The sequence below is a fragment of the Balaenoptera borealis genome, assembly GCF_965194805.1.
Source record: "Balaenoptera borealis genome assembly, chromosome: 9".
NCBI classification, from domain to species: Eukaryota; Metazoa; Chordata; class Mammalia; order Artiodactyla; family Balaenopteridae; genus Balaenoptera; species Balaenoptera borealis.
In genome coordinates, this window is record NC_138873.1 from 72,023,708 (window position 1) to 72,049,373 (window position 25,666).

At 37.1% G+C, this 25,666-nt stretch overlaps 1 protein-coding gene across 3 annotated transcripts in view; it reads left to right on the forward strand.

Moving 5' to 3' along the window:
• The first annotated feature begins 1,302 nt into the window (after nucleotides 1-1,302).
• CEP162 (centrosomal protein 162) overlaps nucleotides 1,303-25,666 on the forward strand; it is a 92,729-nt gene continuing 68,365 nt past the window's right edge. For 2 of the 3 annotated variants that reach the window (XM_082405919.1, XM_082405920.1), the window contains exons 1-8: nucleotides 1,303-1,592; nucleotides 2,657-2,772; nucleotides 13,007-13,118; nucleotides 15,517-15,663; nucleotides 15,999-16,182; nucleotides 18,161-18,228; nucleotides 23,423-23,538; nucleotides 25,166-25,196. In XM_082405919.1, coding sequence (XP_082262045.1) covers nucleotides 2,716-2,772; nucleotides 13,007-13,118; nucleotides 15,517-15,663; nucleotides 15,999-16,182; nucleotides 18,161-18,228; nucleotides 23,423-23,538; nucleotides 25,166-25,196 — 715 coding nt within the window. In that variant the 5' untranslated portion in view covers nucleotides 1,303-1,592; nucleotides 2,657-2,715. Of the gene's footprint in view, nucleotides 1,593-2,656; nucleotides 2,773-13,006; nucleotides 13,119-13,141; nucleotides 14,776-15,516; nucleotides 15,664-15,998; nucleotides 16,183-18,160; nucleotides 18,229-23,422; nucleotides 23,539-25,165; nucleotides 25,197-25,666 lie in introns of those variants that run through there. The other variant, XM_082405921.1, reaches the window with a different exon arrangement.

The window sequence follows — 25,666 nt, forward strand, 5'->3', positions numbered from 1 at the left end:
CGGATCAGAAAGCAAGCAGTCCGCACTGCAAGCTCCAGGCAGGCACACGGACGAGCTACACCTGTGTGTAGCTAGTGACAGCCTGAGTGGCAGTGGTCCCAGTAGCTGTGGCGAGAGTAAAAAACGAGGCCAAGAAGATCTGAGGCTACTACGTATGTGTGAATTAGTGGGAAGGAGGCCGAATTTGCAAAACGCTTCCTAGTAGGGATGGGTGGAGAAAGCTTCCTAGAGAAAATGGGGGCTAAATTGAAACCTAAACCACCTAAAGGATGAGTAGAAGTCAGCAAGGGTTGATAAAGAGGAGACAGGCCATTTTCAGTGAGAAAGAAGCTTTCTCCATCTTCTCAGAAGTTGAGGTGGCTTCTAATGTCTTCCAACCACACCCTACTTCTTCTACAATAGCAGTGGTCATACAGAATTGCAACTGCCGATCACTTATCTGCTCCCCTAGACCAAAGACTCTGTTAGGGCAGGGATTATGACTGTCTTCGCCCACGCAGCACATATTAGAAACAAAAGTATAAACTTAATTGAATTGTCTTGTAGATTGTAAAGATTAAGTGAAGTAATGCATGCACAGCTCCTAACAACTAAAGTGCTCAGTAAATAGTAGCTTTTTAAAATCTCTATTATTATTCGAATCTTTATCATAGGGCCCAGTTCTGGCATGTACACATTTGTATCGCAATAAACACTTGCTGAAAGAAAAGTTCAGGCCGGACATGATGAGGTCCTTAACTCTGTGTGCCAGCAGCAACGCTTTCAACTGCTGTCGCTTTTACTTTTTGTATCCTAAATGCTGTCCTCTGAAACTCCAACGTGCGTTGTGTTCTTATTTTTTTAGAGGAAGGAATAGCAAAAATAAAATAAAAATCCAAGAAAGTAATTGTAAGATGCCGCTATAGAGTGGGGGGAAAGGAGGGGTAATGGGGAACCATAGCGATGTTCTGATATGGGTAGGACTTGGGGTGTGTCTGTGCATTTTCAATTTCTTGTCCACTAGGTGGTGGAACAGAGTCCCTATCCTGGCAACAGAGCTCTTCATCAAAGGTTACAGGTTCTCGCACAACGCCCACGCAGGGCTTTGCACGTGAAGGGAATCACCCAATAAGTTAAACTTTTTCAAGGCTTCCGCTTGTAAACCAGAAAGCTGAAACGACACGGGAGGCAAATGTTAGGGAGAGGTGAGGAGGGGAGAGAAATGCGGAAAGACAAGGAGCAGGGGAGCTAAACTACATTTCCCAGGAAGCCACGGGGGCACCTGCCCCACCCACCACGCCCGTTACGGCGCTCGCGACCCTGTCGTCCGTCCACCGCCCCAAGGAGCCCAGAGAAGGCCACGGAGTCTCCACTGGTGCAGCAGCGGCGGCGGCTCCAACCCGCCAGATCGTCCTGCTGAGCCACGACCACTCCACCCTGCGCTCGTAGAGCCGAAGAGACACTCACCGCTGCCCCTCTGCTCCCGCGCGCCACGTGACCAGCTCCGGTCATGTGACTCCAGAGCCTGGCAGCTGAAGTCAGTTACCCTGGCAACTGCTGCCCCCCACCCCCACCCGAGACCGTCCGGGAAAGCGGGGAATTCAGAAGCAAAGGTAGGTGAGGCGTGCATACTTGCTTCCCACTCGGTTCAGCAGGGCCCAGGCTGTGCTCAGACCCGCTGCTCAGGGCTTTAGTTTCGGGTCACTCCCTTCCTCCACCCCGGCTCCGCTGCGGGCGCGTTTTTGTCTTCCCGCCGACTCCGGAGCTCGCCCTTCCTGGGGCCTGGGACCCTCTGAGTGGGACCCGCATTTGACCCACAGTTTGGGGCCAAGACCTTAACCGCCCACACACTGAACTGAACAGAAATGCAAATGAGGGGGAGGAGGTGTTACCGCGCAGGCTGAGCAAAGTATTGTCCAGATCTCCACACCTCCCGCCGCCACAAAAGGAAGCTGAGGTCGGAGCTGCCTCATGGAGTTATGGTCCAGAAGCTGGCGCAGATCCGAAGTTGGATTCTTCAGGGAGACTGGGGAGAGTTGAGCATTGCAAGTCACCATTGCGTAGTTTTTGTTGACCTTCCCTCCATCTAAGAGAAACATAATTTGTTCTAATTTGCTCCATTAACTTTGTTTTAGGTAGATTCTGAGTCTTACGGTATTAATCCAGAAATTTGTATCTGGAAACGCCCGCATATCAGGAAACAGTCTATTTTTCAAAACTTTTTGATATGGATTGATAAATAACTAGCTGAATGATAAGATGGCACAAACTCTGTCCTGCGCTTTGCAAAAGGGAAACAGTCTTTTGGATTTGCTAGTTTTTACTTTTTAAAAGTTTCCTTGAGAAGCCCTGGTTTGTTTAAGGGATGTTAAATAACACACACACACACACACACACACACACGCTAATATGCATAGATTTAGGAAATATTCTTGAGGCCACTTTTTAACAACTGGATGTTAAGAATGAAAATGTAATTCTCAACTCTAAGTCAAACTGTGAAAGCTGCTTTTCCAAGTCAGTTTTACTAATGAATTAGAAATCTCTTGTCCAAATTACTGGTCAGTAATTGTGTGTATATGCTAAATCAAGAGAAATGTCTGAAGTTCAAGTCTGACGGTTTTTATGATGTGATTTGGATTTCCTTAAAGGATGTTTATTGTCTCTTGCCATTTAGTGTTTCCAGTGTTGTAAATACTTCAGAATGTTTACTTTGGGAAGGGAAAATTATTGATAATGGCCCACTATTCCAAAGAAGAGCTGGATGAAGAGTTTGAACAGTTCATGAAAGAGGTAAGTTTATATTTTTAAAAGCTATATTGTAAATTGTCCCACAAGAAACTCATTCTTCTAGGATGCAAGCAGCCTATCATCAAGCTCTGTCACCTGTTTCCAAAATATATCTATCATCCCTCTAGTTCTCTCCCTTTTCACTGCAACTTTCCTAAGCCAGGACACCATCATCTCACTAGGCTACTGCAACAGTTCCCACGTACCGTCCAAGCGTTCCTTCATCACACTGCTGCCAGCGTGGTTTGTCACATAAATCAGACTCTGTTACTCCCAATGGAAAACACTCTATTGGCCTCCCATCACATATAGAGTAAAATCCAGACTCCTTTCTGTGGCTTACAAAACCCTGGATGATTTTGCTCATGCCCACCTCACTGACTATACACTGCTCTTCCCCCTTTTCCATTCATGCCTTTTTTCTCCTCCAGACACGCCAAGCTCATTTCACATTAGGAGCTTGGTACTGTTCCCTCTGCCAATAGTGCTGTCTGTTCCTCTATCCTTTACCTGGCTGGTGAAGATCTCTTTTTAAAATCACTACCTAAGAGTGGTTTTTTCTGTTGATCCAGTAAAAAAGTAACTACCAAGTTCCTTCTTATACCATGTACTTAATTCTCCATGTAGCTCTTAGAACCATTCATTATTTCACTTGTTTAGCTCTCTTTTCTGCCTCCCATAAGAATGAATGGTCTTTGACATGACAGCTGTATTTTTTTTTATTGAAGTATAGTTCATGTACAATATTATATTAGTTCAAACAGTGATTCAATTTTTATAGATTATACTCCATTTAAAGTTATTATAAAATACTGGCTGTACTCCCTGTGCTGCATGATATATACTTGTAGCTTATTTATTTTATTCATAGTAGTTTGTGCATTTTAATCCCTACCCCTACCCCTATTTTGCCCCTCCTGCTTTCTTTCTTCCCACTGGTACCCACTAGTTTGTTGTCTATATCTGAGAGTCTGTTTTCTGCTTTGTTATATTCATTTGTTTTATTTTTTTAGATTCCACATATAAGTGATAACATACAGTATTTGTTCTTCTCTGACTTATTTCACTAAGCATAGTACCCTCCAGGTCCATCCATGTTGTTTCAAATGACAAAATTTCATTCTTTTTATGGTTGAGTAACATTCCATCATATATCTATATACCACACCTTCTTTATCCATTCATCTGTTGATGAACCCTTCCGTATCTTTGATAGTGTAAATAATGCTGCTATGAACATTGGGATGCATTTATCTTTTCGAATTAGTGTTTTTGTCTTCTTAGGATATATACCTAGGAGTGGAATCACTGGATCATATAGTAGTTCTGTTTTTAGTTTTTTGAGGAACCTCCATACTGTTTCCATAGTGGCTGTACCAATTTACATTCCCACTAATGGTGTACAAGGGTTCCCTTTTCTCTACATCCTCACCAGCATTTGCTATTTGTAGCCATTCTGACAGGTGTGAGGTGATACCTATTTGGGGTTTTGATTTGCATTTCCCTGATGATTAGTGATGTTGAGCATCTTTTCGTGTGCCTGTTGGCCATGTATATATCTTGTGCCCATTTTTTAATCAGGTTGGCTTTTTGTTTTGTTTGTTTTTTTGTTTTTTGATATTGAGTTATATGAGATGTTTGGATATTAACCCCTTATTGGTCATATGATATGCAATTGTTTTCTCCCATACTATAGGTTCTTTTCATTTTATCAATGGTTTCCTTTACTGTGCAAAAGCTTTTAAGTTTGATTAGGTCCCATATGTTTATTTTTGCTTTTGTTTCCTTTGCCTTAGGAGACAGATCCAAAAAAATATTGCTACAATTTATGTCAGAGTGTTCTGCCTATGGTTTCTTCTAGGAGTTTTATGGTTTCAGGTTTTATACTTAGGTCTTTACTCCATTTTGAGTTTATTTTTGTATTGATATATGGTGTGCGAAAATGTTCTAATTTCATTCTTTTACATGTAGCTATCCAGTTTTCCCAGCACCACTTACTTCAATAAGAGACTGTCTTTTTTCCAATGTAAATTCTTGCCTTCTTTGTTGTAGATTAATTGACCATAAGTGCATGGGTTTATTTCTGGGCTCTCTGTTCTGTTCTGTTGATGGATGTGTCGGTTTTTGTGCCAGTACCACACTGTTGTGATTACTGGAGCTTCCTAGTATAGTCTGAAGTCAGGGAGGTTAATACCTTTAGCTTTGTTCTTTTTTGTCAACATTGCTTTGGCTTTTCAGGGTGTTTAGTTGTTCCGTATAAATTTTAGGATTATTTGTTCTAGTTCTGTGAAAAATGTCATACATGTTTTGATAGGTATTGCATTAAATCTGTAGCTTGCTTTGGGTAGCATGGACATTTTAACTATCAATTCTTCCAATCCATGAACACGACCTATCTTGCCATTTCATTGTATCATCCTCAGTTTCCTTCATCAATGTTTTATAGTTTTCAGACTATGAGTTTTTCACCTCCTTGATTAAGTTTATTCCTATGTATTTTATTCTTTTGGATGTGATTTTAAAAAGGATGGTTTTCTTACTCTTTCTGATAGTTCATTATTAGTGTATAGAAAAGCAACAGATTTCTGTATATTAATCTTGTATCCTACAAAGCTACTGAATCCATTTATTAATTCTGAGAGTTTTTTGGTGACGACTTTAGGGTTTTCTATATGTAGTATCATGCCATCTGCAAATACTGACAGCTTTACATCTTCCCTTTCAATCTGGAAGCCTTTTATTTCTTTTCATGTCTGATTGCTCTGGCTAGGACTTCCAATACTTTATTAAATAGAAGTGGTGAGAGTGGGCATCCTTATCTTGTTCCTGATTTTAGAGGAAGAGCTTTCATTTTTTCACCAATGAATATGATGTTAGCTGTGGGTTTGTCATAAATGACCTTTATTACGTTGCGATATGAGTTTAGATACCAACTTTGTTGAGAGTTTTTGTCGTGAATGGATATTGAATTTTGTCAAATGCTTTCTCTGTATTTATTGAGATGATCATGTGACTTGTTAATGTGGTGTATCATATTGATTGACTTGCAAATATTGAAACATCCTTGCATCCCTAGAGTAAGTCCTACTTGATCATGGTGTATGATTCTTTTTATATATTGTTGAATTCAGTTTGCTAATACTTTGTTGAGGATTTCTGCATCTATATTCATCAGAGATATCAGCCTGCAGTTTTCTTTTTTTGTAGTGTCTTTGTCTGTTTTTAATATCAGGGTAATGGTGACCTTGTAGAATGAATTTGGGAGTGTCCTCTCTTCAGTTTTTTGGAATAGGTTCACAAGGATATTAGCTTTTTGTATGTTTGGTGGAATTCCCCTGTGAAGCTATCCTGGACTTTTGTTTGCTGGATGTTTCTGATTACTAATTCAATTATACTACTAGTGATTGGTCTGTTCAGATTGTCTGTGTCTTCCTGATTCAGTTTTGGAAGATTGTATGTTTTTAGAAATTAATCCATTTCTTAGGTTGTCCAATTTGTTGACATGTAACTGTTTGTAGTATTCTCTTATGATTTTATTATCTGTGATATTGGTTGTTAGTTCTCCTCTTTCTTTTTTATTTTGTTTCTTTGGGTCCTCTCTCTTTTTTCTTGATGAGCCCCTGGCTAAAGGCTTATCAATCTTCTTAATTTTTGGGGGGACTTCCCTGGTGGAAGAGTGGATAAGACTCCACGCTCCCAATGCAGAGGGCCCGGGTTTGATCCCTGGTCAGGGAGCTAGATACCACATGCATGCTGCAACTAGGAATTCACATGCCATAACTAGGGAGCCTTCATGCCGTGACTAAGGAGCCGGTGAGCCACAACTAAGGAGCCCATGAGCTGCACCTAAGGAGCTGGTGAGCTGAAACTAAGGAGCCCTGGAGCCACAGCTAAGGAGCCCGTGTGCTTCAACTAAGGAGCCCGCGACTACAACTGGGGAGCCTGCCTGCCACAACTAAGACGCCATGCAACCAAAAAAAAAAAAAAAAACAAAAAACCTTTATTATTTCAAAAAACCAGCTCTTGGTTTCATTGATCTTTTTTATTTATTTTATTTATTTATTTTTTGGTCTCTATTTTATTTATTTCCTCTCTGGTATTTATTACTTCCTTTCTTCTGCTGACTTTGGACTTTGTTCTTCTTTTTCTAATTCCTTTAGATGGTAGGTTATGTTGTTTATTTGAGATTTTTCTTGTTTATTAAAGTAGGCCTGTATCACTGTAAACATTCCTCTTAGAACTGCTTTTGCTACATCCCATAATTTTAGAAAGTTGTGTTTTTATTTTCATTTGTCTTAAGGTATTTTCTGATTTCCTCTTTGATTTCGTCATTGACCCATTGTTTTTTTAGTAGCATGTCATTTAGTCTCCACGTTTGTGTTTTTCTCATTTTTCTTCCTATAATTGATATCTAGTTTATACCATGGTGATCGGAAAAAATGCTTGATATAATTTCTGTCCTCTTAAATTTGTTGAGACTTTTTTGTGGCCTAGAGTGTGGTCTGCCCTGGAGAATGTTCTGTGTGCACTTGAAAATAATGTGTATTCTGCTGGTTTTGGATGGAATATCCTGTAGATATCTATTAAGTCCATCTGGTTTAATTTGTCATTTAAGGCCAGTGTTTCCTTACTGATTTTCTGTCTGGATGATCTGTCCATTGATGTAAATTGGGTATTAACATTCCCTACTACTTTTGTATTATTGCCAATTTCTCCATTTATAGCTGTTAACATTTGCTTTATATATTTAGATGCTCCTATATTAGTTACATATATTTTAATGAATGTTATATCCTCTTTTGTATTGATCCTTGTATCATTATACAATGCCCTATTTGCCTTTTGTTATAGACTTTGTTTTAAAGTCTGTTTTGTCTGATATGAGTATTGCTACCCCAGCTGTCTTGTTTCCATTTGCATGAAATAACTTCTTCTAACCCCTCACTTTCAGTCTGTGTGTGTCTTTATCTCTGAAGTGAGTCTCTTGTAAGCAGCATATAGATGGGTCTTGTTGTTTTTTTTTAAATTTTATTTAGTTATGTATTTATTTATTTATGGCTGTGTTGGGTCTTCGTTTCTGTGCGAGGGCTTTCTCTAGTTGCGGCAAGTGGGGGCCACCCTTCATAGCAGTGCACGGTCCTCTCACTATCGCGGCCTCTCTTGTTGCAGAGCACAGGCTCCAGACGCGCAGGCTCAATAATTGTGGCTCACAGGCTTAGTTGCTCCGTGGCATGTGGGATCTTCTCAGACCAGGGCTCGAACCTGTGTCCCCTGCATTGGCAGGCAGATTCTCAACCACTGCGCCACCAGGGAAGCCGGGTCTTGTTTTTTTGTCCAATCAGCCACCCTATGTCTTTTGATTGGAGCATTTAGCCTATTCACATTTAAAGTAATTATTGATAAGTATGTTCTTACTGCCATTTTGTTACTTTTTTCTGGTTTTTGTACTTATTCTCTGTTCTTTTCTCCTTCTTTTTGTTTCTTCCCTTGTGGTTTGATGATTTTCTTTAGTGGTATGCTTGTGCTCCTTTCTCTCCAGTTTTTGTGTGTCCATTGTTGGGTTTTGATTTCTGGTTACCATGGGGTTCATATATGTTGATCTATGGTTATATCTACTTGTTTTAAACTGGTAGTCATTTAAGTTCAAACACATTCTAAAAGTTCTACATTTTTTTCTCCCCTCCCCAACATTTTGTGTTTTTGTGTCATATTTTACATCTTCATGTTTATCCCTTACCTTTTTATTATAGTTATAGCTGATTATACAATTTTTGTCTTTGAATCATTGTACTAGCTTATTTAAGTGGTTGATCCACAGCCTTTACTATATATTTGTCATTATTAGAGGGGTTTTTATTTTCCTATACATGTCTACTTCTTGTTGTAGCATTTTCTTTTCCACTGAGAGAAGACCCTTTAACATTTCCTTTAGAGTCAATTTAGTATTGATGAACTCTTCTAGTCTTTGCTTGTCTGAGAAGTTTTTCATCTGTCCTTTAATTCCAAATTATAATCTTGCTGGGTAGAGTATCCTAGGTTTTAGGTTTCTCCCTTTTGCACCTTAAATATATCATGCCATTCCCTTCTGGCCTGAAAAGTTTCTGCAGAAAAATTAGCTGATAGCTTTTGGGGGGTGGAGTTCACTTGTATGTGACTCTTTGTTTTTCTCTTGCTGCCTTTAGAATAATCTCTTTATCTTTAACTTTTAACATTTTAATAACACTTTAATTGTGATATGTCTTGGTACGGGTCTATTTGGGTTCATTTTATTTGGGACTCTCTGTGCCTCCTGTACCTGGATATCTGATTACTTATTCAGGTTCAAGAAGTTTTCAGCCATAATTTCATCAAATAAATTTTCAACTCCTTTCTCTCTGACTTCTCCATCTGGGACACCTATAATATGAATGTTGGTACACTTGGTGGTATCTCAGTGTTCCCTTAAATTGTTTTCATTTTTTAAATTTTTTTTTTTTCATGTCTGATTGGGTGATTTCTGTTATTCTGTCTTCCAGATCACTTATGCATTCTTCTGTATCACCTAGTCTGCTGTTAATTCGTTCTAGTGTGTTTTTCATTACAGTTGTATTCTTCAGTTCTGGCTGGTTCTTTTATATTTTCTAGTTTCTTGTTAAAATTCTCACTGTGTTCATCTATTCCTTTTTCAGCATTCTTATTACTAATGCTTTGAACTTCTTACCTAGTAAATTATTTACCTCTGTTTCATTAGTTGTTTTTCTTGTTCTTTTGTTTGAAACAAATTCTTCTGGCTTCTCATTTTGTTTAACTTTCTCTGTGTCTATGAAATTAAGTGAAACAGTTACCTATTCCCATCTTGAAGGGGTGCCCCTTTGTGGGAGTGTCCCTGTGCAGTCTGCATGTGCCTGGTGGCTTTGGTGGGAGAGCTGGATCTGACGTGAGCCTGAGTTGTGTCTTTCTCCAGGGTGTGCCGGCAGCCATCACTTTGGTAAGAGGTGGGACTGGAGTTGAAGGGGCTCAAGGCAGAGCCAGGTGTGAGCCAGGGCTTCTCCTTGCTCAGTGGCCAACACCACCCTATGAGGGGTGGGAGCGAGTCCCAAGGTGCTGGAGCAGAAGCCCTGAGGGTTGGGTCCCAGCTGGTTCTGTTCCCTGTAAGCATGTACTCTTTCCTCTCGCAGCATTGTCACATTGTCATCTTTGCCCCAGAGAGGAGTAGTGCTGGAGCAAGAGGGGCTGGAGTAGGGGTTTGGCTTGGGCCAGGGCTTGTGCCAGGGTGGTCATAGGAAAGCAGCCAGAGTCCCGTGCACTTTCATTCTGCTTCCTCCACCTTGTTTCGGGAGTAAGGAAACATGTGCACACTCTTCACGAGCAGAGCCTCGGTTTCTTACAGCCCCACTGTCGGTCCCACTGGTTTTATAACCAGCTATGGGGACTCTCATCTTCCCAGTGGCAGACCCCAGGGCTGTGGCCCTCAATATGTGGTTCTAGCCACCTACTCCCCACAGTGGGTTTCCAAGCCTTTTAATCCCCTTCCTTTTCTGTGTCCCTTCCCTGGGGAACAGGTCCTGACCTGATCACTTTTCTTCCCTTCCTACCCGATTCCATATGGGTCTTTCTTACGGCTTGTTCCACTTAACGTAACAATTTCAAGGTTCATTTTGTATTGTCATATCTATCAGTACCTCATTCCTTTTTTTATAGCTGAATAATATTTCATCGTATGGATTTGCCGCATTTTGTTTACCTACTTATCAGCTGATGGACATTTGAGTTCCTTCCACTTTTTAGCAATTATGAATAATGCTGCTGTGACAATTGTATATAAGTTTTTGTGTGGTTGTATGTTTTCACTTCTCTTGTGTGTATACCTAGGAGTGGGAATGCTGGGTCATATGGTAGCTCTATGTTTAACCTTTGGAGGAACTGCCAGACTGTTTCCTCAACAGCTGTGCCATTTTACTCTCACCAGAAGTGTATTAGTAATATTAGGGTTCCAGTTTCTCCATATCCTCACGAGCACTGTTGTTAACTGGGGGGCCAGCTGTTTTGTTTTGTTTCGTTTTTAATGATAGTAGCCTAGAAAGCAGTGTGGAGGATTGTCAGAAGTGAGAATACCTACTGTGTATTAGACAGTAGGATGGGCATTCTCTGTTTCTTTGCTGATCTTTGCCACAGCCCTGCAAGGTCAGTGTCGCCATGCTTGTTTTATATATGTATAAACTGAAAAGAGGCGTAATTTTCCCTAAGCAACAGAACTAGCTTATTTTGAAGTTAAAAGTTTGAACTCAGATCTATCTGGCTCCAAAAACCTATAGTCCTTCTTTCATACTTTTACGTAGCCATGGGTTTAGGAGGAAAAAACTGAATCTGAGGCAGATTGTCAGAGTTTGGTAAACAGCGAGAGATAGAAAGGAGAGAGAAATGGAACATTTCAGGGTGACAGTGAAGTATAAGACTGTGTGGAAGGTGATGCAACTAAAATTCAGATGGAGTAAAGAATACTCTTTCTTTTCTCCTCCCCTCATCCTGCCTGGTGGTCAAGGAAGACAGTGAGTTCTTTTTGAAGATTTAAAAATGGCATTCTTACAAGTCATTGGGGTAGAGTTGTTTGGTTGGCAGGTGGAAATGTGTGTGTAGTCATCTCAGAAGTTTAAGAAGTGCCCCAGGTACCAATGTCCTAGTTGGGGGACCATATAGAGTATTTGAAAGTGGACAGGCCTTAGTTAGAGAAACCCAAGTTTGAATCCCAGCTCTGTATCACTTACTGATAGTCGCAACCTGGGCAAGTTGCTTAACTTCTCTGAGCTTACTTCCCCATCAGTAAATCTCTGCTGGATTATTTAAAGACTGAAATAACCTGAGTATAGATCCTGACATAGAGCAGGCAAGTAATTAATAAACGTTGGTTTCTTCTCCAGAAAAAGTGTGTAGAATAAGGATAAAAAGGACCAAGAGCAGAGTCCTGGGGAAGTCTCGTGTTAAAGAAAAGGGCAAAAGGACCAAGAGCTATTAGAGTTGGTTAGGAAAGGTCACAGAGGTGAAGTATAACCTGGAGGAGGTGGTGCTATGAGGTCGAAGGGAGAGATTTTCAGGAAGTGAGAGTTGGTCACCATGTCAAACTCCATGGTATAATCAGGGAGATGACTGACAGTCATCCTTTATTTGTGGCATGTAGAAGGCCTGTGGTGACTGAGGAGAGCTGTTTTGGATGGGGACCAGATTTTAAGGGGTTTAACAGTGACCTGGAGAAGTTAGAATGTACATAAAGGAAAGGTGATAGGTAGAATGAAAGGGAGGTAGGAGTAAGGAACTTTGCCTGTTTGCTTTGTTTTGTTTGTTTGTTTTCGTTTTTTTAAGTAGGGTAGACTTGAGTGTCCATTCTTACTTATACTATACAATTATGCCAGGTGCTGTGCTAGGCTGTGGGGATGCAGTGACGAGCAAGTTTATAACCTGAGGGAAGGAGGGCAAGGAGATTGAGGAGGGAGTGCGGTGCAGAGATGCATTAGGATAACCCAGCAAGCGAGAACTTGGTGAGGCGGCAGGTGGCCCCTCTGCGGGTTCTCCTGTGGGTGGAGGAAAGAATTGCTCTTCTGAGAGAGGAAAGCAGTGTCTTAACGGGTGAGTTTAGTGGTGGAGTGAGGGGAAGGAGAAGGAGGGTGGTTTTTGACCTAAGGTCTTTATTTTCTCTTATTGGCTGAGAGTAAGGGTGCTAGATTGGGGTTAGAGTAGGGGTTTAGGATTGTAGTAAGATTTTGAACCTGAAGAGTAGAAAAGGACAAATAAAAGTTTATTAAAGTTTATTAATCATTGTGACAAATGCGAATTTCTCTGGTAAACACCTCACACTCAGTTCTTCCTGGTCTTAGAATTTTGTGTTCTTCTAGAGAGATGCTAGGTGATTTTGCTCAATCATTATTTATTCTTAGACCCGAGATAATGTCTAAAAAAGGATTATATCCTTGTATTCCTTCCTGATTAGGTTTCTTGATCAAGTTTTTTATTTCTTTGTTGTTATTGTTGATGTTTTTCTCCTTGGTTCGTCTGCTTGTTTAATTCTGGGTATGAAATCAATATTCAGAGATGTATTCTTGATGTTTAAGTTATTTTGACCCCATAAGTCTAGAAATATATGAATTTATACATAATTGCTGAGAATGTTTAGGTGATAACTGAAATATCAGAGAACAAAGAAGCATTTTCAGTGATAAATCTAGGATTCTTGAATTTAAAATTCACTAGCTTATATCTGATTTAGCTTTCAGATGATTCTTTTGAAAATTCAAATAAAACACCAAGACAACCTAAAGAAGTGAAGAAGAATGATACAGTGCCATGGTGGATAACTGAAGATGAATTTGAAGATGGTGGTAAATATTGCTGATTTTTAATTTCAAATTATTTGACCACAAGGAGGCAGTCAAGACTTTTAATTCTGGATTTTCTCACCATGCTTTTAATAAATATATAAGGAAAATAATACTAATAGTGTAAATTTTTGAAGTTTGACTTGATTTTGATATTACTTAACTTTATGATATATTTCCTATATAATAGCGAATCTATGTTTCTGCATTATCAGATTATTTTACATTGAAATAATTTATCGTTACTCAATTTAAGATGGTGAATAATATTAGGTATATTTATATATTGTCATGTTTAATGGTAAATTGATTTAAAGTGATGTAATAAAATATTCTGACAATGTATTAATGTCACTGCATTGGGAAGATTTTAACAAATCTATAGATTTTGGTATTGCTCTCTGTTAATGACAGTAGAAAAAAATAATTTTATTATCTTAATGGTAAATAACTCATTATTGATCCTGTCTAGCACATGCGTATATCTTTTTTGGAACTATTCCTACTCACATCTTTACAAATAGAAAATTACTCTCTGGGTGTTTTCTTCAACATAGCTACTATATATGATACTGCTGTATGCGCAAAGATCCTCAGATTACCTCTGTTAAGTACCTATGTTCACACTATTTGTGTATCACTAAGCACCATTTTATGAACTGAATGGATTTCTATATCTCTTCTTTTTCCTTGTGCTCCTTGACCCTCAACAGTAAATAATAAATGTGTTTAATAAATAAATGTTACTGTGAATTTGATAGTCACTTCTCTGTTCTTCTTAACACTTTACAGTAAGGAATTGCCTTATTGAAAAGTTCAGTGTGTTTTCATAAATCCATAAACCATGCACAGTGCTAGAGTTTGCATGTGAAGAATTCTTTTTTAGAATCTTTCCCCCTATTGATGCTTGAAAAGGGTATTATGTGATTAAGTGCTATTGAAATAATTGACAATGATTTGTGACTTATTTAGCATTAAAATCTTTTTCTAGAAAGTAATGAATCAGAGATGGAGTATGCAAACTCACCCGAAAGGGAAAGAATAGGTCCTAGACCAACACTTGAATGTAACCTGACTAAAGATACTAAATTTTTTTTAAAAGAATGTATCAATCAGAGTGGATTTGATTAGTAAAGGATGCAAAGGATACTTAGGAAGGAGACTTTGGCAGTGTCCATTTTAAACACAGGGGAAGAAGGTTTCTCTGCCCAAGGGTATAACCTGGTCCCTGGTTCAGTCACAAACATTTATTGAGTTCATGTTATGTTCTGAGTACTTGGCACTAGTATGCAAAGACAAAATATGATTCCTGCCATCAAGAGTGTAGAAGCTTCTAAGGGAGAATTGAACACCCCTTTTGAGAGGAATGCATTCCCAATCTTACATAGACGCCATTAAACATCAACATTGAGCTACTTCAACCTTATAATTTTGCTTTCTCTTTCAGTTGCCATAAGGACAAAATGTTCTGCCTAGTTAGTGAAACCGTCTAATTCTCCTACTGGTTATACTCTTCATTATAAATAACTGAATTGGATCTTGGTTTCAGTTGTATTAGTCTCTCATGAGGTTGGTTAGTGTGGGTCACATCCCTGAGTCCATCTTCAGAGCCGGGCTGAGACCCTGGACAGATGCCCCGACGGCACCCTGACCTTGGCATGTATGTTTTCATTTGAAGTGCCTATAGATATATCTCCTGATTTTCTCCAGCTGTGTGGAAGTTATTATTGGATCAGTTAAAACCATTATTCACGCAGAGCCATAAAATAATTTGATTCTAAAGCCTTTCCAATAGGATGCTAAGTAGGAAATTGAAGTCACAATTTGTAACTTCTCAATAAGGCTTCCTTCTAAGTAAAAGTGGTATTTTTCTAATCTTATTATTTGTATTATATAGTTACTTTTTTCCATATATCAGTTTTTTACAACAAATATATACTGCTAGGGTAAAGAAATTTTGATATTGTATAACTTCTCCAGTGTTTTCTAGTGCTTTTAGAATGAAGAGCAAAACCCTACCCCCAGCCTATGAAGACGAGCATGGTCTGACCGTTGACTCCTGCCCTGGGATTACTTCCCCAAGTGGCATGGTATACTGTATTAAGTACTTGTGCTTCAAAATAATTTTTAAAAAATCTCGTCTCATTATGCAAGTTTTTGAAATATTCCACTTAATAAGATGCACTGCAATCAAATAGAATTGTAATTTTTGTTTTGTGAATTTTTGGTCTGATGGAATTTTATTTCATAGACCAGATTTATTTCATAGCTACTGTCTACTAGTATAACTAATATAACAGTATAACTAGTCTAAGCTAGTATAACAGTACTACTGTGTTGGCATAGTAGTCAAAACAATTCTCTTAACATAAATATCCAACTATATTAAATCCCATCCCAGGACTACTTGGAACAAATGTAAGCTATTTGAAAACAAAGAAGACTCCTCAGCCTATTATGGAAATAGAAGAGGAATCTGCTGAAAGGATTCAGTTTCTTAAGAGCAGTGGAACCTCTATCTTAAGTATTGACAGCTTAGAGGCCAATGGTAAGAATTGTGATGGATGTGCGTTGACAGGTTAATTACTATGCTTATAATCAGGATTTTTAGAAAAGTTAACTCATAACTATCTTGGAGCCTCCTTTACTGAAGCGTGTAGACAGATTTAATATCTTCCTAGAAGGTTTAGAATTATACCTCTGGAGAAGCTTCATAGCCTTACATATTATAATGAATATAAAGCTATATTTGAGTAAGAGATTAAGTGAAGTATGTTTCAAATTTTTTGAAGTCTTACTATGTACTGTCAATAAATGCATCATTAAAATTAATTTTTTCAAAATTCTATGTGTTAATGAAATATATTTGTGCTTTCTATTTAGAGATAGTAGTTCCTGAGCTCAATCATAGCGTTCTTGGATTGGGATTGGACACATTAGAAGAGCAAGAGGAAAAAGAGCAATTTTTTGCCAGGCTTGAGAAAGGCTTCACATCTTCCATTGATTACTCAAGATTAAATAAAGAATTGGATTCTAATGACTCCACACATTTTAAAGCTTTACATAGGTAATGTAAATACAATATAAACTAATCATTGAGTGATTTTTGTGTCTTTCTGTATTTTTGAAAGGCTGCTAGATGCATGGAATTGAAGGGGTAAACATATATAACAGGCAAAATTTAAATCTTATTTTTAATTCTATTTTCTCTTCATTATTTCTGTCAGGGGTAACGTGTGTGTGTGTAGAATATGATTTATGTATACATATATATATATATATATATATATATATATATAGGCTGGAAAATGTTGATGTGTATTTGAGAGCCTCTAGAGGTCTGAAATTTCATGCATGAGGTACTTTTGAAATGAATAGCACATTACCAAATAGACCTAACTAGGAAGGTAATTTGTTAAGTGATTTTCCAGAGATAAGGTCAATAAGAGAGTCAGTAAGAGAGTTTGTGTCCTACCTTTGTGTATGGTTGACCCTAATGATTATTAGGAGACCTCATTTATCCTGGAAATTCTACTAGTTGACTGAGCGGGTGCCTTGTAAGTGCCGTAGACCTTTGGCATTCTCAAGACTTCTGTGAAACCTGATATCTTTAATTTCCTCAGTTTCAGTTTTCCATTTAATTTTTTAAATCATAAATGGAAGCCAGATTACAATTTTAAGATTTTAAGAACACCAAACTATATTTAAATTAAGGGTCAGGAGACTCATAGCCTCTGGTCATTAGAGTGCCTGGTCTCCTCAAGATGCTTATTTTCTTAGACAGTGGACAAAGCAGTGACCCTTACGAACTGTGCAGGGTCTGAGATTTTTACCCTACTTGCAGGCTGACAAGTCAGCCTGCCAGTTTTATGAATGCTGACAATAGACACAAGATTCCTGGGTCAGAAACAAAAGGACTTTATTTCTCATCACAAAAGCAGGACCTGAGGGTCACGTTTATTTGCCTTAGTTTCCCATGCCCCACAAGGTTCACGGAGTCCATGATGGCTGTTTGCCAGTGCAATGGGTTGCTTTACAGGAGAGGGTCACTGAGCTTGGGGAACCTTTGCTTTAGAGTAAGCGGAAACAAGCCTGCTTTGGGGGCAGAAACATTGCCTCGTCTCTCAAAGTTGCTCACTGCACACAACCCTGAGAAATGACTTAGGAAGGAGGGTCTGTGCCTTGCATTCTTGGCATACCCAGGAAGAACACCTAGGGACCCTCAGGGCCCATGGTGGTTGCCTGTCCTAACAGTGACACAGCTTAAACATACACAGGTTTGCTGGCCACAAGTTTTTGCCCCTTTGCAATATTTCTTAACATTTCTTTGTTCTTAACGATATTCTTAACTACTGATATTTCTACGCAAGAACAGCCTAGTCAGAGTGCAGTAGTGTATTGAGTATGCAATGGTATTTTCTGCTACTGTTATTAGAGTTTATAGTTTCTTGGATCTGCTAATAATCTCACTAAAGACATGGTTGGGGGACTGAAAAAAGTAGAACTGATTCTTTGGTTTGCAGGAAGGCAGTATATGAACTAATATATCCAATATAATTAAAAGTAGCTCTCTTGTCACCTTGCTGAGTATTTACTGGCTCAAGGCTCTCTTTCAGCTTCCATTTCAGGATGAAATTGCTTATTAGCATGTAAATGCTGATTCTGGCAGTTTTTTTCTGGTCTCCACATAGACTTCACTGATTCTTACAGCTTGCGGTCAGTTCCTAATCTTTAGCGTAGAAAGGCTGGCTGGGCCCTGAGACATGTAAATGCACATATATATGTATAAAATTGTGTATATTTGTGTATAAAATTAAGAAAATGGCATTTTTTCCCCTTTGTATTACTTTGGCAGCTACAATTGGTCTTAGATCCTTTATTTTCAAAACATTTCCCTCATAGCTTCCCAATTTTTAGCTTTTGCTCGAACAAAAGTACTTGAGAAGAAATATGTAATGTTAGAGGTTTTTAAAAAATATACACAAAATAGTGCATAGTAATGTATTATTAACATGTAATACTAAATTAAGTAAATATTTTTCCAGTAATCAAGCTAATGTGGAACTGACTGAAGATAAACATGAGGATGAATCAAAACATGAAGAACTGGCAGGTAATTTCATTGGTTCTAAAATTTACAGTATTTGAAAAGATAATATAGCTTTCAATAAAGACATTGATTAAGAGAAAAATAAAAGGAAAATCATATTATCTTGGAAAGAGCTTGAACAGGTAGAGTGAGTTGCCTACAGCACAATTGGAGCTACTAAGAAATTGTTGTAAGTGCAGGACTGCTTCGTTTGTTGGGAGTGGGTAGTGGACCCGTTTGGAAGACAGAAAAAGTACTTTTGTGCTAGGACCAGGGGAATGTGTGCAGTCAGGACAAATACCTCCAAAGCATGGTGAGGGAGGTGTGTCTTTTTCCATCTTTTGACTTTTAATGTGTCTGTGTTTCTATATTTTAAATGGCTTTCTTTTGGTAGCATATAGCTGAGTGTTGCTTTTATATCCAATCTGATAATCTCAGACTTTTAATTGAAGTTTCTACCCTTTGCAAAAATATATTAATTGGTATGGTTATTTACTGTTTTGCCATTTGTTTTTTTAATCTTCCCATCTTTTTTTGGTTATTGCTTTTGTGCTACATTTTATTGGATTGAGTATTTATACCATTCCATCTTAACCCTGCTTTTGGCTTGTTAGTTGTACTTCTTTGCTGTATTTTTTTCTTAGTTGCCCTGTGATTCACAATATGCATCTTTATCTTATTAGAGTCTACTTTCAAATAACATTATACCACATTACATGAATCTTAACAGTAAACTCCCCCCAACCTTTTTGCTATTTTTGGCATACATTTTTCTTCTGCATATCTTAAAAACCCCACAATGCAGCAGTATTATTATTATTATCATTATTATTGCTTTTAACAATCTGTTATCATTTTAAAAAATTTTTAAGGAAGGTAAAAAAATTTATACATATGTAAAAATTTATATTTATCCATGTATTTACCGTTCCCAATGACTTGTATTTCTTTGCATAGATTTGAGTTTCTTTTTTTTTTAACTTTTTATTTTGAAATGAATTTTAAAAGTTTATTTTAAAATTAAGATATAATCGATATATATAACATTATATTAATTTCAGGTGTACAACATAATGATTCAATATCTATACATTGTGAAATGAGCACCATAATAAGTCTAGTTAACATCTGTCACCTTACATAATTACAAAAAAATTATTTTTTCTTGTGATGAGAACTTTTAAGACCTCTTCTCTTAGCAACTTTCAAATAGTTGCTATCTAGTATTACTTTGAGTTTCTATCTAGTATTATTTTTGTTCAGCATGCAAAACCTCCTTAACTTTTCATGCAGTGCAGGTCTACTAGGAATAATTTCTCTGAGGTTTTGTTTATCTGAAAGTATATTTTGACTTTGTTTTTGAAGAACACTTTTGCTTGATATAAAATTGTAAGTAGTTTTTATTTCTTTGAGCACTTTAATGATTTCATTCTATTGTCCTCTGACATTATTTCTCATGAGCAGTCAGTGGTAATTCCTGTTATTGTGATTTTGTATATATGTTGTCTTCTTTTCCCTCTGTTTTCAAATTTTTCTCTTTAGGCCAGTTTTGCGGCAATTTGATGAGGATGATCTTGGTGTGCTTTTCTTGTATTTATCCTGTTTGGAGCTGGTTCAGCATCAATTGATCTGTGAATTTATAGTTTCCATCAAAATCAAAAAATGTTTTTGCCATTAATTATTCAAATATCATTTCTGCCACCCCTTGCTTTCTGATCCTAATTACAAGTATGTTAGAAAGTTATATTTTGTCCCACAGGTCACTAAGACTATTTCATTTTTTAAACCTTTTTGTCCTCTCTGCTTCAGTTTTTATTGCAGTGTCTTCAAGTTCACTGATTTTTTTCTTCTTTTCTTTAATGTTTTGCTAATTCATTGAATGATTATTTTTTTCTTTTACTCTAGAAGTTTCTTTTGGATTTGTTTTTTCATCTCTTTAGTATGTTTCCAAGTCCCCAACATTGAGCATATTCTGCTGATCCCAGTATTTGTTCATTTCTGGGTCTCTTTCTGTTGGCTGCTTCTTCTCCTAGTTGTGGTCACTTTTTCCTCCTTGTAATTCTAGTAATTTTTTAACTGAGTGTTGAATATATTATAGATTTTTTACATTGTTGAGTGTCTGGATCTTGTTTTCTTCTTTTAAGGAGTATTGAGCTTTGTTCTGGCAGATAGCTTGATCCTTTCAAGCCTTTTCTTCTGCTTTGTTAGGAGACGTCAAGAGGAGCCTTACTTAGTCTAGCAGAGTTTGACCCTGCTACTCACACACAGCCCTCCTGAGATTTCCACTGAATGCCCCTACTGAACAACGAGGATTTTTTCCACTTAAGCTGGTTAGAGCTTCAGAATCTCCTTACCCTGTGCGAACTCTGGGAATTGTCTGTCTAGCCTGCAGCTTCCCAGTTATTCTCTGCTCCATCCGCACATACATGACTCAGTATTCAGGAAAGACTCCAGGAAAGATTCAGAAATCTACTCCATGTAGATTTCTAGTGCTCTATTTCTACATCAGTACCTTCTCTCTTTATCACTGCCTTGCAGCTTCTAATCACCTTGTCTTTTCTGTACTCTTATCTCTGTATCCTTAACACAGTGAGACCGTCCTGATTTCCCCCTCCCTGCTCAGCGCTCCTGGATGTACATACCTTCTAGTGAACGTAGGGCTTAGCTCACTTGTTATCTTTCTTGGGAATCATATTTTTGCGCTGTCAATTGTCCAGTGTCTGAAAACGATTGTTTCATATATTTTGTTCATTTTACTTATTATTAACAAAGTCCTTGATATCCAAGATGGTAGAGGAGAAAGTCCTCTAGATTCCATCATACTTAAATTAAAATTCGCAGCCAAATTTCCCAACAGAGAATGAAAAATGTCTCTAAAATGTATCTTTTAGATCTTTTACATTGAGGATTGTTTACCTATTTTCTATTTAGGCAAATATTTTCAAAGTTACAAGGGTATGGAATATAATAGTAGAAACATATAACATGTGTAACATCTTCCTGTCAAAAGGTCAGAACAATAAAAATTAATATTCTCATTGTTTTCTAAACAGTATGAAAGAGCTGGATATTATTGTCTCTGATATTTTTCATATGAGAACCACCTTTTCAATTGGGTTTTATTCTTTCATTTTTAAATAAACTTAATTTCCCTTGGTGTTTCTTTCAGAAATCTCTGATACGCTGTTTTCCTTCCTGTTATTTCTTGTCCTGTCTGTCTCATTTCTCTCTGTGACTACCAGTAGCATTTCCTTCTTGCTTCAAACCTAGTTTAATCATGACAGATTCCTGAGGAGGAGGTTGGTCTTTTATATTTTGGACAATAGTGTTTGCCTACAGACTATTCAGTTAGTAAGTGCAACTAACAAAATGTAGTTTTGAAAAATGCACATTAGATTAGCACTTTTCTTAATCAGAAATAATATTTGTCTTTATTAACTTTCAATTCAGATTAAGTGCAAGACAAGCTATAGTAATACTAACAAAGATAATTACTACTGCTAAACATAATGGCTAACACTAATATATAGTACATATTAGATAACACTTTAACTCTTAATCTTCTCAGCAACCCTCTGAAATAAATACTATTATCATCCCTACTTTACAGATGGGAAAAATGAGGCAAAGAGGGTTTGTGACCTGCTTTTGGTTCTACAGCTGAAAACAGTAGAACCAGGAATTGAATCCAAGTCTTCTGGCTCCTGGTCATGCTCTAAGCACTATGCCACACTACCCGAACTGCTTCTTATACTGCTTCTTTGCAGTGACACAAACGCTGCATCCCCCTCCATTGATTTCAGATAGTTCCCAAATCCCAAGTAGTTGTCTGAGTTCATTGTCATACCCTCCCTTATGTCCTCTCTCCTTGTTTATCATCTTTACTTAAGAAAGACTAATCACTGAGGTACTTAAAATTCAGTGATTCCCACTAGAATATTAGGATCTTAATCATCTGATATTGGTCGTAGCATCTAGAATTTGTCTAATACAAGGTAATTTCTCAGTAACTGTTTTGTGAATTGAATTATGTCTACTGATATTTAGAAAATCCCAGGCAGTGTTCTTTCTCATATAGAAGAGAAGGAAAGGTGTGCTTCTCATCCTCAGAATGTAGATATTGATGTAGTTAACCAACTCACCTAGCTTATCTACCTAAGTCACAATACCCATGCTGTTCCACCATTGTATTCCTTATGAACTAACATGGAGATGTTTCTGTAAGTAGATCTCACTGAAAGCATCTCTATTTAACTTAATTATTTTCAGACTTCCATTATTAATCACATTCAAGTTGTCCCCTCTCTTCTAAGAGAAGACTGAAGGACGGCCATTCCAGAAGCAGACTGTCTTGTACCTCGTGCAGTCTTTCTCCCATCAGGCCATCCTGTCTCTGAATGTGATCTGACTTTTGAAATACAAATAAGATTATGAATGATCAGTTCCACTCTGAAAAGGCCATTCCTCTTCTATAGCCCACAAATCTCAGTCAGTCCTTTGATTTAAGGGCTGTAAACAACGAATTAAAAATTGATGAAGAGATCCTGGCCAGATAGTCCCTGCCCACCTTTGCCATAAGTAGCCTCATGGCATCATATTAACATGGACACACCTTTCCCTTCTGCTACAAAGCCATTGAGATATAATGTGGGACTTAACTGAGAAGTGCCCAGGATTAAGAAACAGTGGAGGTCATATAAGGCTAGTATCTACCTGAGGGAGGGGTCAGAGATAGACCTTTCATAAGTACTGCTTAAGGGTTACAGAAGAGATACCTATAAAGACAAAAAAAATAAACTTAAAAAAAATAAGCAAAATCCAACCTTTTGTTTAAGAGTGTCAAGATTTCACAAAAGTGCTCCCTTTTATAAGTAAACAATTTTGAGATTTTTGTCTTTAAAAAATCAAGTAATTGAAGTTTGTTTTAAAGATATAAAATTTCTTGAACAGCTCTAGAAATTTTCAGTTGGTTAATTACACAAAATATTAAAAATGTAAAACTGATAACTGTTTGAAAGTACAAAAATAAAACCCAAGTCTTACGAATTGAATTTTCTTTAAATCTTTGCCCAAAAAAGTATGTTCTTCAAGGTATCTTTATGTTAACATTTAAATAAATTATTCATATGCAGACTTCTTTTGGAAATCAGTAATATTTTCGTGGAATTTGACTTTTTTGACAGTATGATCCTTGTATTTTTAAAACTATTTTCTCCAGAAAATTATAGTGATGATTTTGAAGATGAGGAGGATATTGATGCACCTTTGACTCCTAAAGAAGAGACTAATTCCAAAGAAAATTCCAAATCAGAAAAAATAAATGTACCTAAACAGGTATGTATCAATTATATGTTTGACAGTTTGGAAACTTCTTTCATCACCTTAGCTGACTGTTGCTGTATAAAGAGATCAAAATACAGAGTTCTTTATAGTCTAGCTCATTGTTGGAAAGTTATAGGTCTCTTAATACTCAGACGTTTTCTTAACTCAGGTGTCAATTTAAATCTTAATGAAATACATGGTAGTTGATGATTTTCTGAAAGATTTCTTTTGGCAGGTTTCCTTAAGCTTTAGAAATTGAAAACTTCATAAAAATCTCAAATCTAATTTTTAAACAGGTATATTAAACTATACTTTTCTTTAGTAGGTCTTGTCCTTGTGAAGTGCAGTACATAGCTGCCTCAGTATTTATGCTAATAGTGACATTACTGTCTGAAACTTACTGGGCTAAGATTGTAAACTAAATTATTCCATTCACATTAAGTGTTGTTGTACTCTACTTCTCTTGTTTCTCAGTTCTTACCAAGAATTGGCTACCAAGACTGGCTAAGGGTACTACTCCATATTGCCTGCCAGACTGAACTTATCCTTGAAGCTACCTAATAGTAACCAGTAGGACAATTACTATTTGTTATATTGGTTTTCATCTGGATAGTCTCTTTTGCACCTGTGTGTTAGGACTAGATGTTTTGAACATATATGAAACCATAGACTCTAAATAAAAGCAGGGATCACTTTCTGGGTATTAAGAAATACTCTTATTTTTTAATTTACCTAGTACTTTGTCCTTGGTATCATTCTGTCACTCAGTTTGTGGGAGAAAAGAATATGACCTTAGAAATACATGAATGTTAATGCGATCTGATAATTATGCTTAGAAAGTTAATGGGATTCATATTTGGAATATGGCAATTACAATACTTTGTATTACAGTAATTTCTACTGGAAAAATAAATAGGTCAGTAGAGGGCACAATAGTTTGGTATATTAAGAAAGTATAGCCTGTATAAAAATGTGTCCACCTAAATGTGGAAGCCTAGTAGAGAGCCGTCTGAGTAAGGGTCAAAATAGGAAGGAATGAAAGCTCTGCTCTTATGGGTGGATCCTATACACTGCCTATCCAAGTGGAGAATATAGGTGACACAATTAGAAAACTTACTCTAAGGGAACCTATAATTTTGACAAATTTCAACTATCTTGCCATTTGATGGCCTGCCTTTTTTGAAGATTTTGTCTCAAAATGTAGATGAAATAATGCGTGCAACTTATATTTGATCATTAATTTTGATCAATAGGGAAAATGGTGATATTATAATAGCAGAAATCTTACGTGAACTAGCCACGTTATCTTGGAGTTTGAAAAATAGGAGCATTTCTGAGCAAGGTGGATGAACAGGTGGCATTGAGATACTTTAAACGAGGCTTATAAAGGCCTGAATTAATTGCTGGTAATCACCAAGGTTCTGAAGAGACTTCCAGAAGTTCTCTCACAGCTACATTCTCTAGTCTTATAGAATTGTCAGTGAATGAGTGTGATGGAAGAAATCTAGAAAGCACGTTTCTTGATCTTTTCATAGTGGAGTAAAGCACTGGCTTTCAAATTTTGTTATTCTTTTGCATTGCAGTCATTTCGTGTAACTTCAGTTTCAAATCATGTAACTATTTTCTTTTTTTAATTTAGGAAGAAGAGAAAACTGGCATGCTGGCTAATGGTAAATATTATGTATATTCATAAATTTTCATTGGCAAAAAATTGGTCTGTTCAGAATTATATCTAAATAATTCTGAATAAATTACTATTTTTGTTTTTAAATATTTTCTGATGAATTAAACTTTACAGATTTTCTCAATATTATGTTCCTTATGCCTACCTTAAATTCTTCCTGTTGTATTTAAGAATACTTATTTTTTAAAAGCCCAGCATGCCTTTATGGATAAATTGTACCAAACATTCAAAGATGTATTGATATCAGTCCTTGTTAAACTGTTACAAAAAATACAGGAAGAGGGAATTTTTCCAGACTCATTCTGTAAGGCCAGCATCACCTTGATACCAAAACCAGACAAATATTCCTCAGGAAAACTACAAAAAAGCAATTCTATTTACAGTGACATCAAAAAGAATATAATACTTAGGAATAAATTTTATCAACGAGGTAAATTATGCTTAAAACTATAAAAC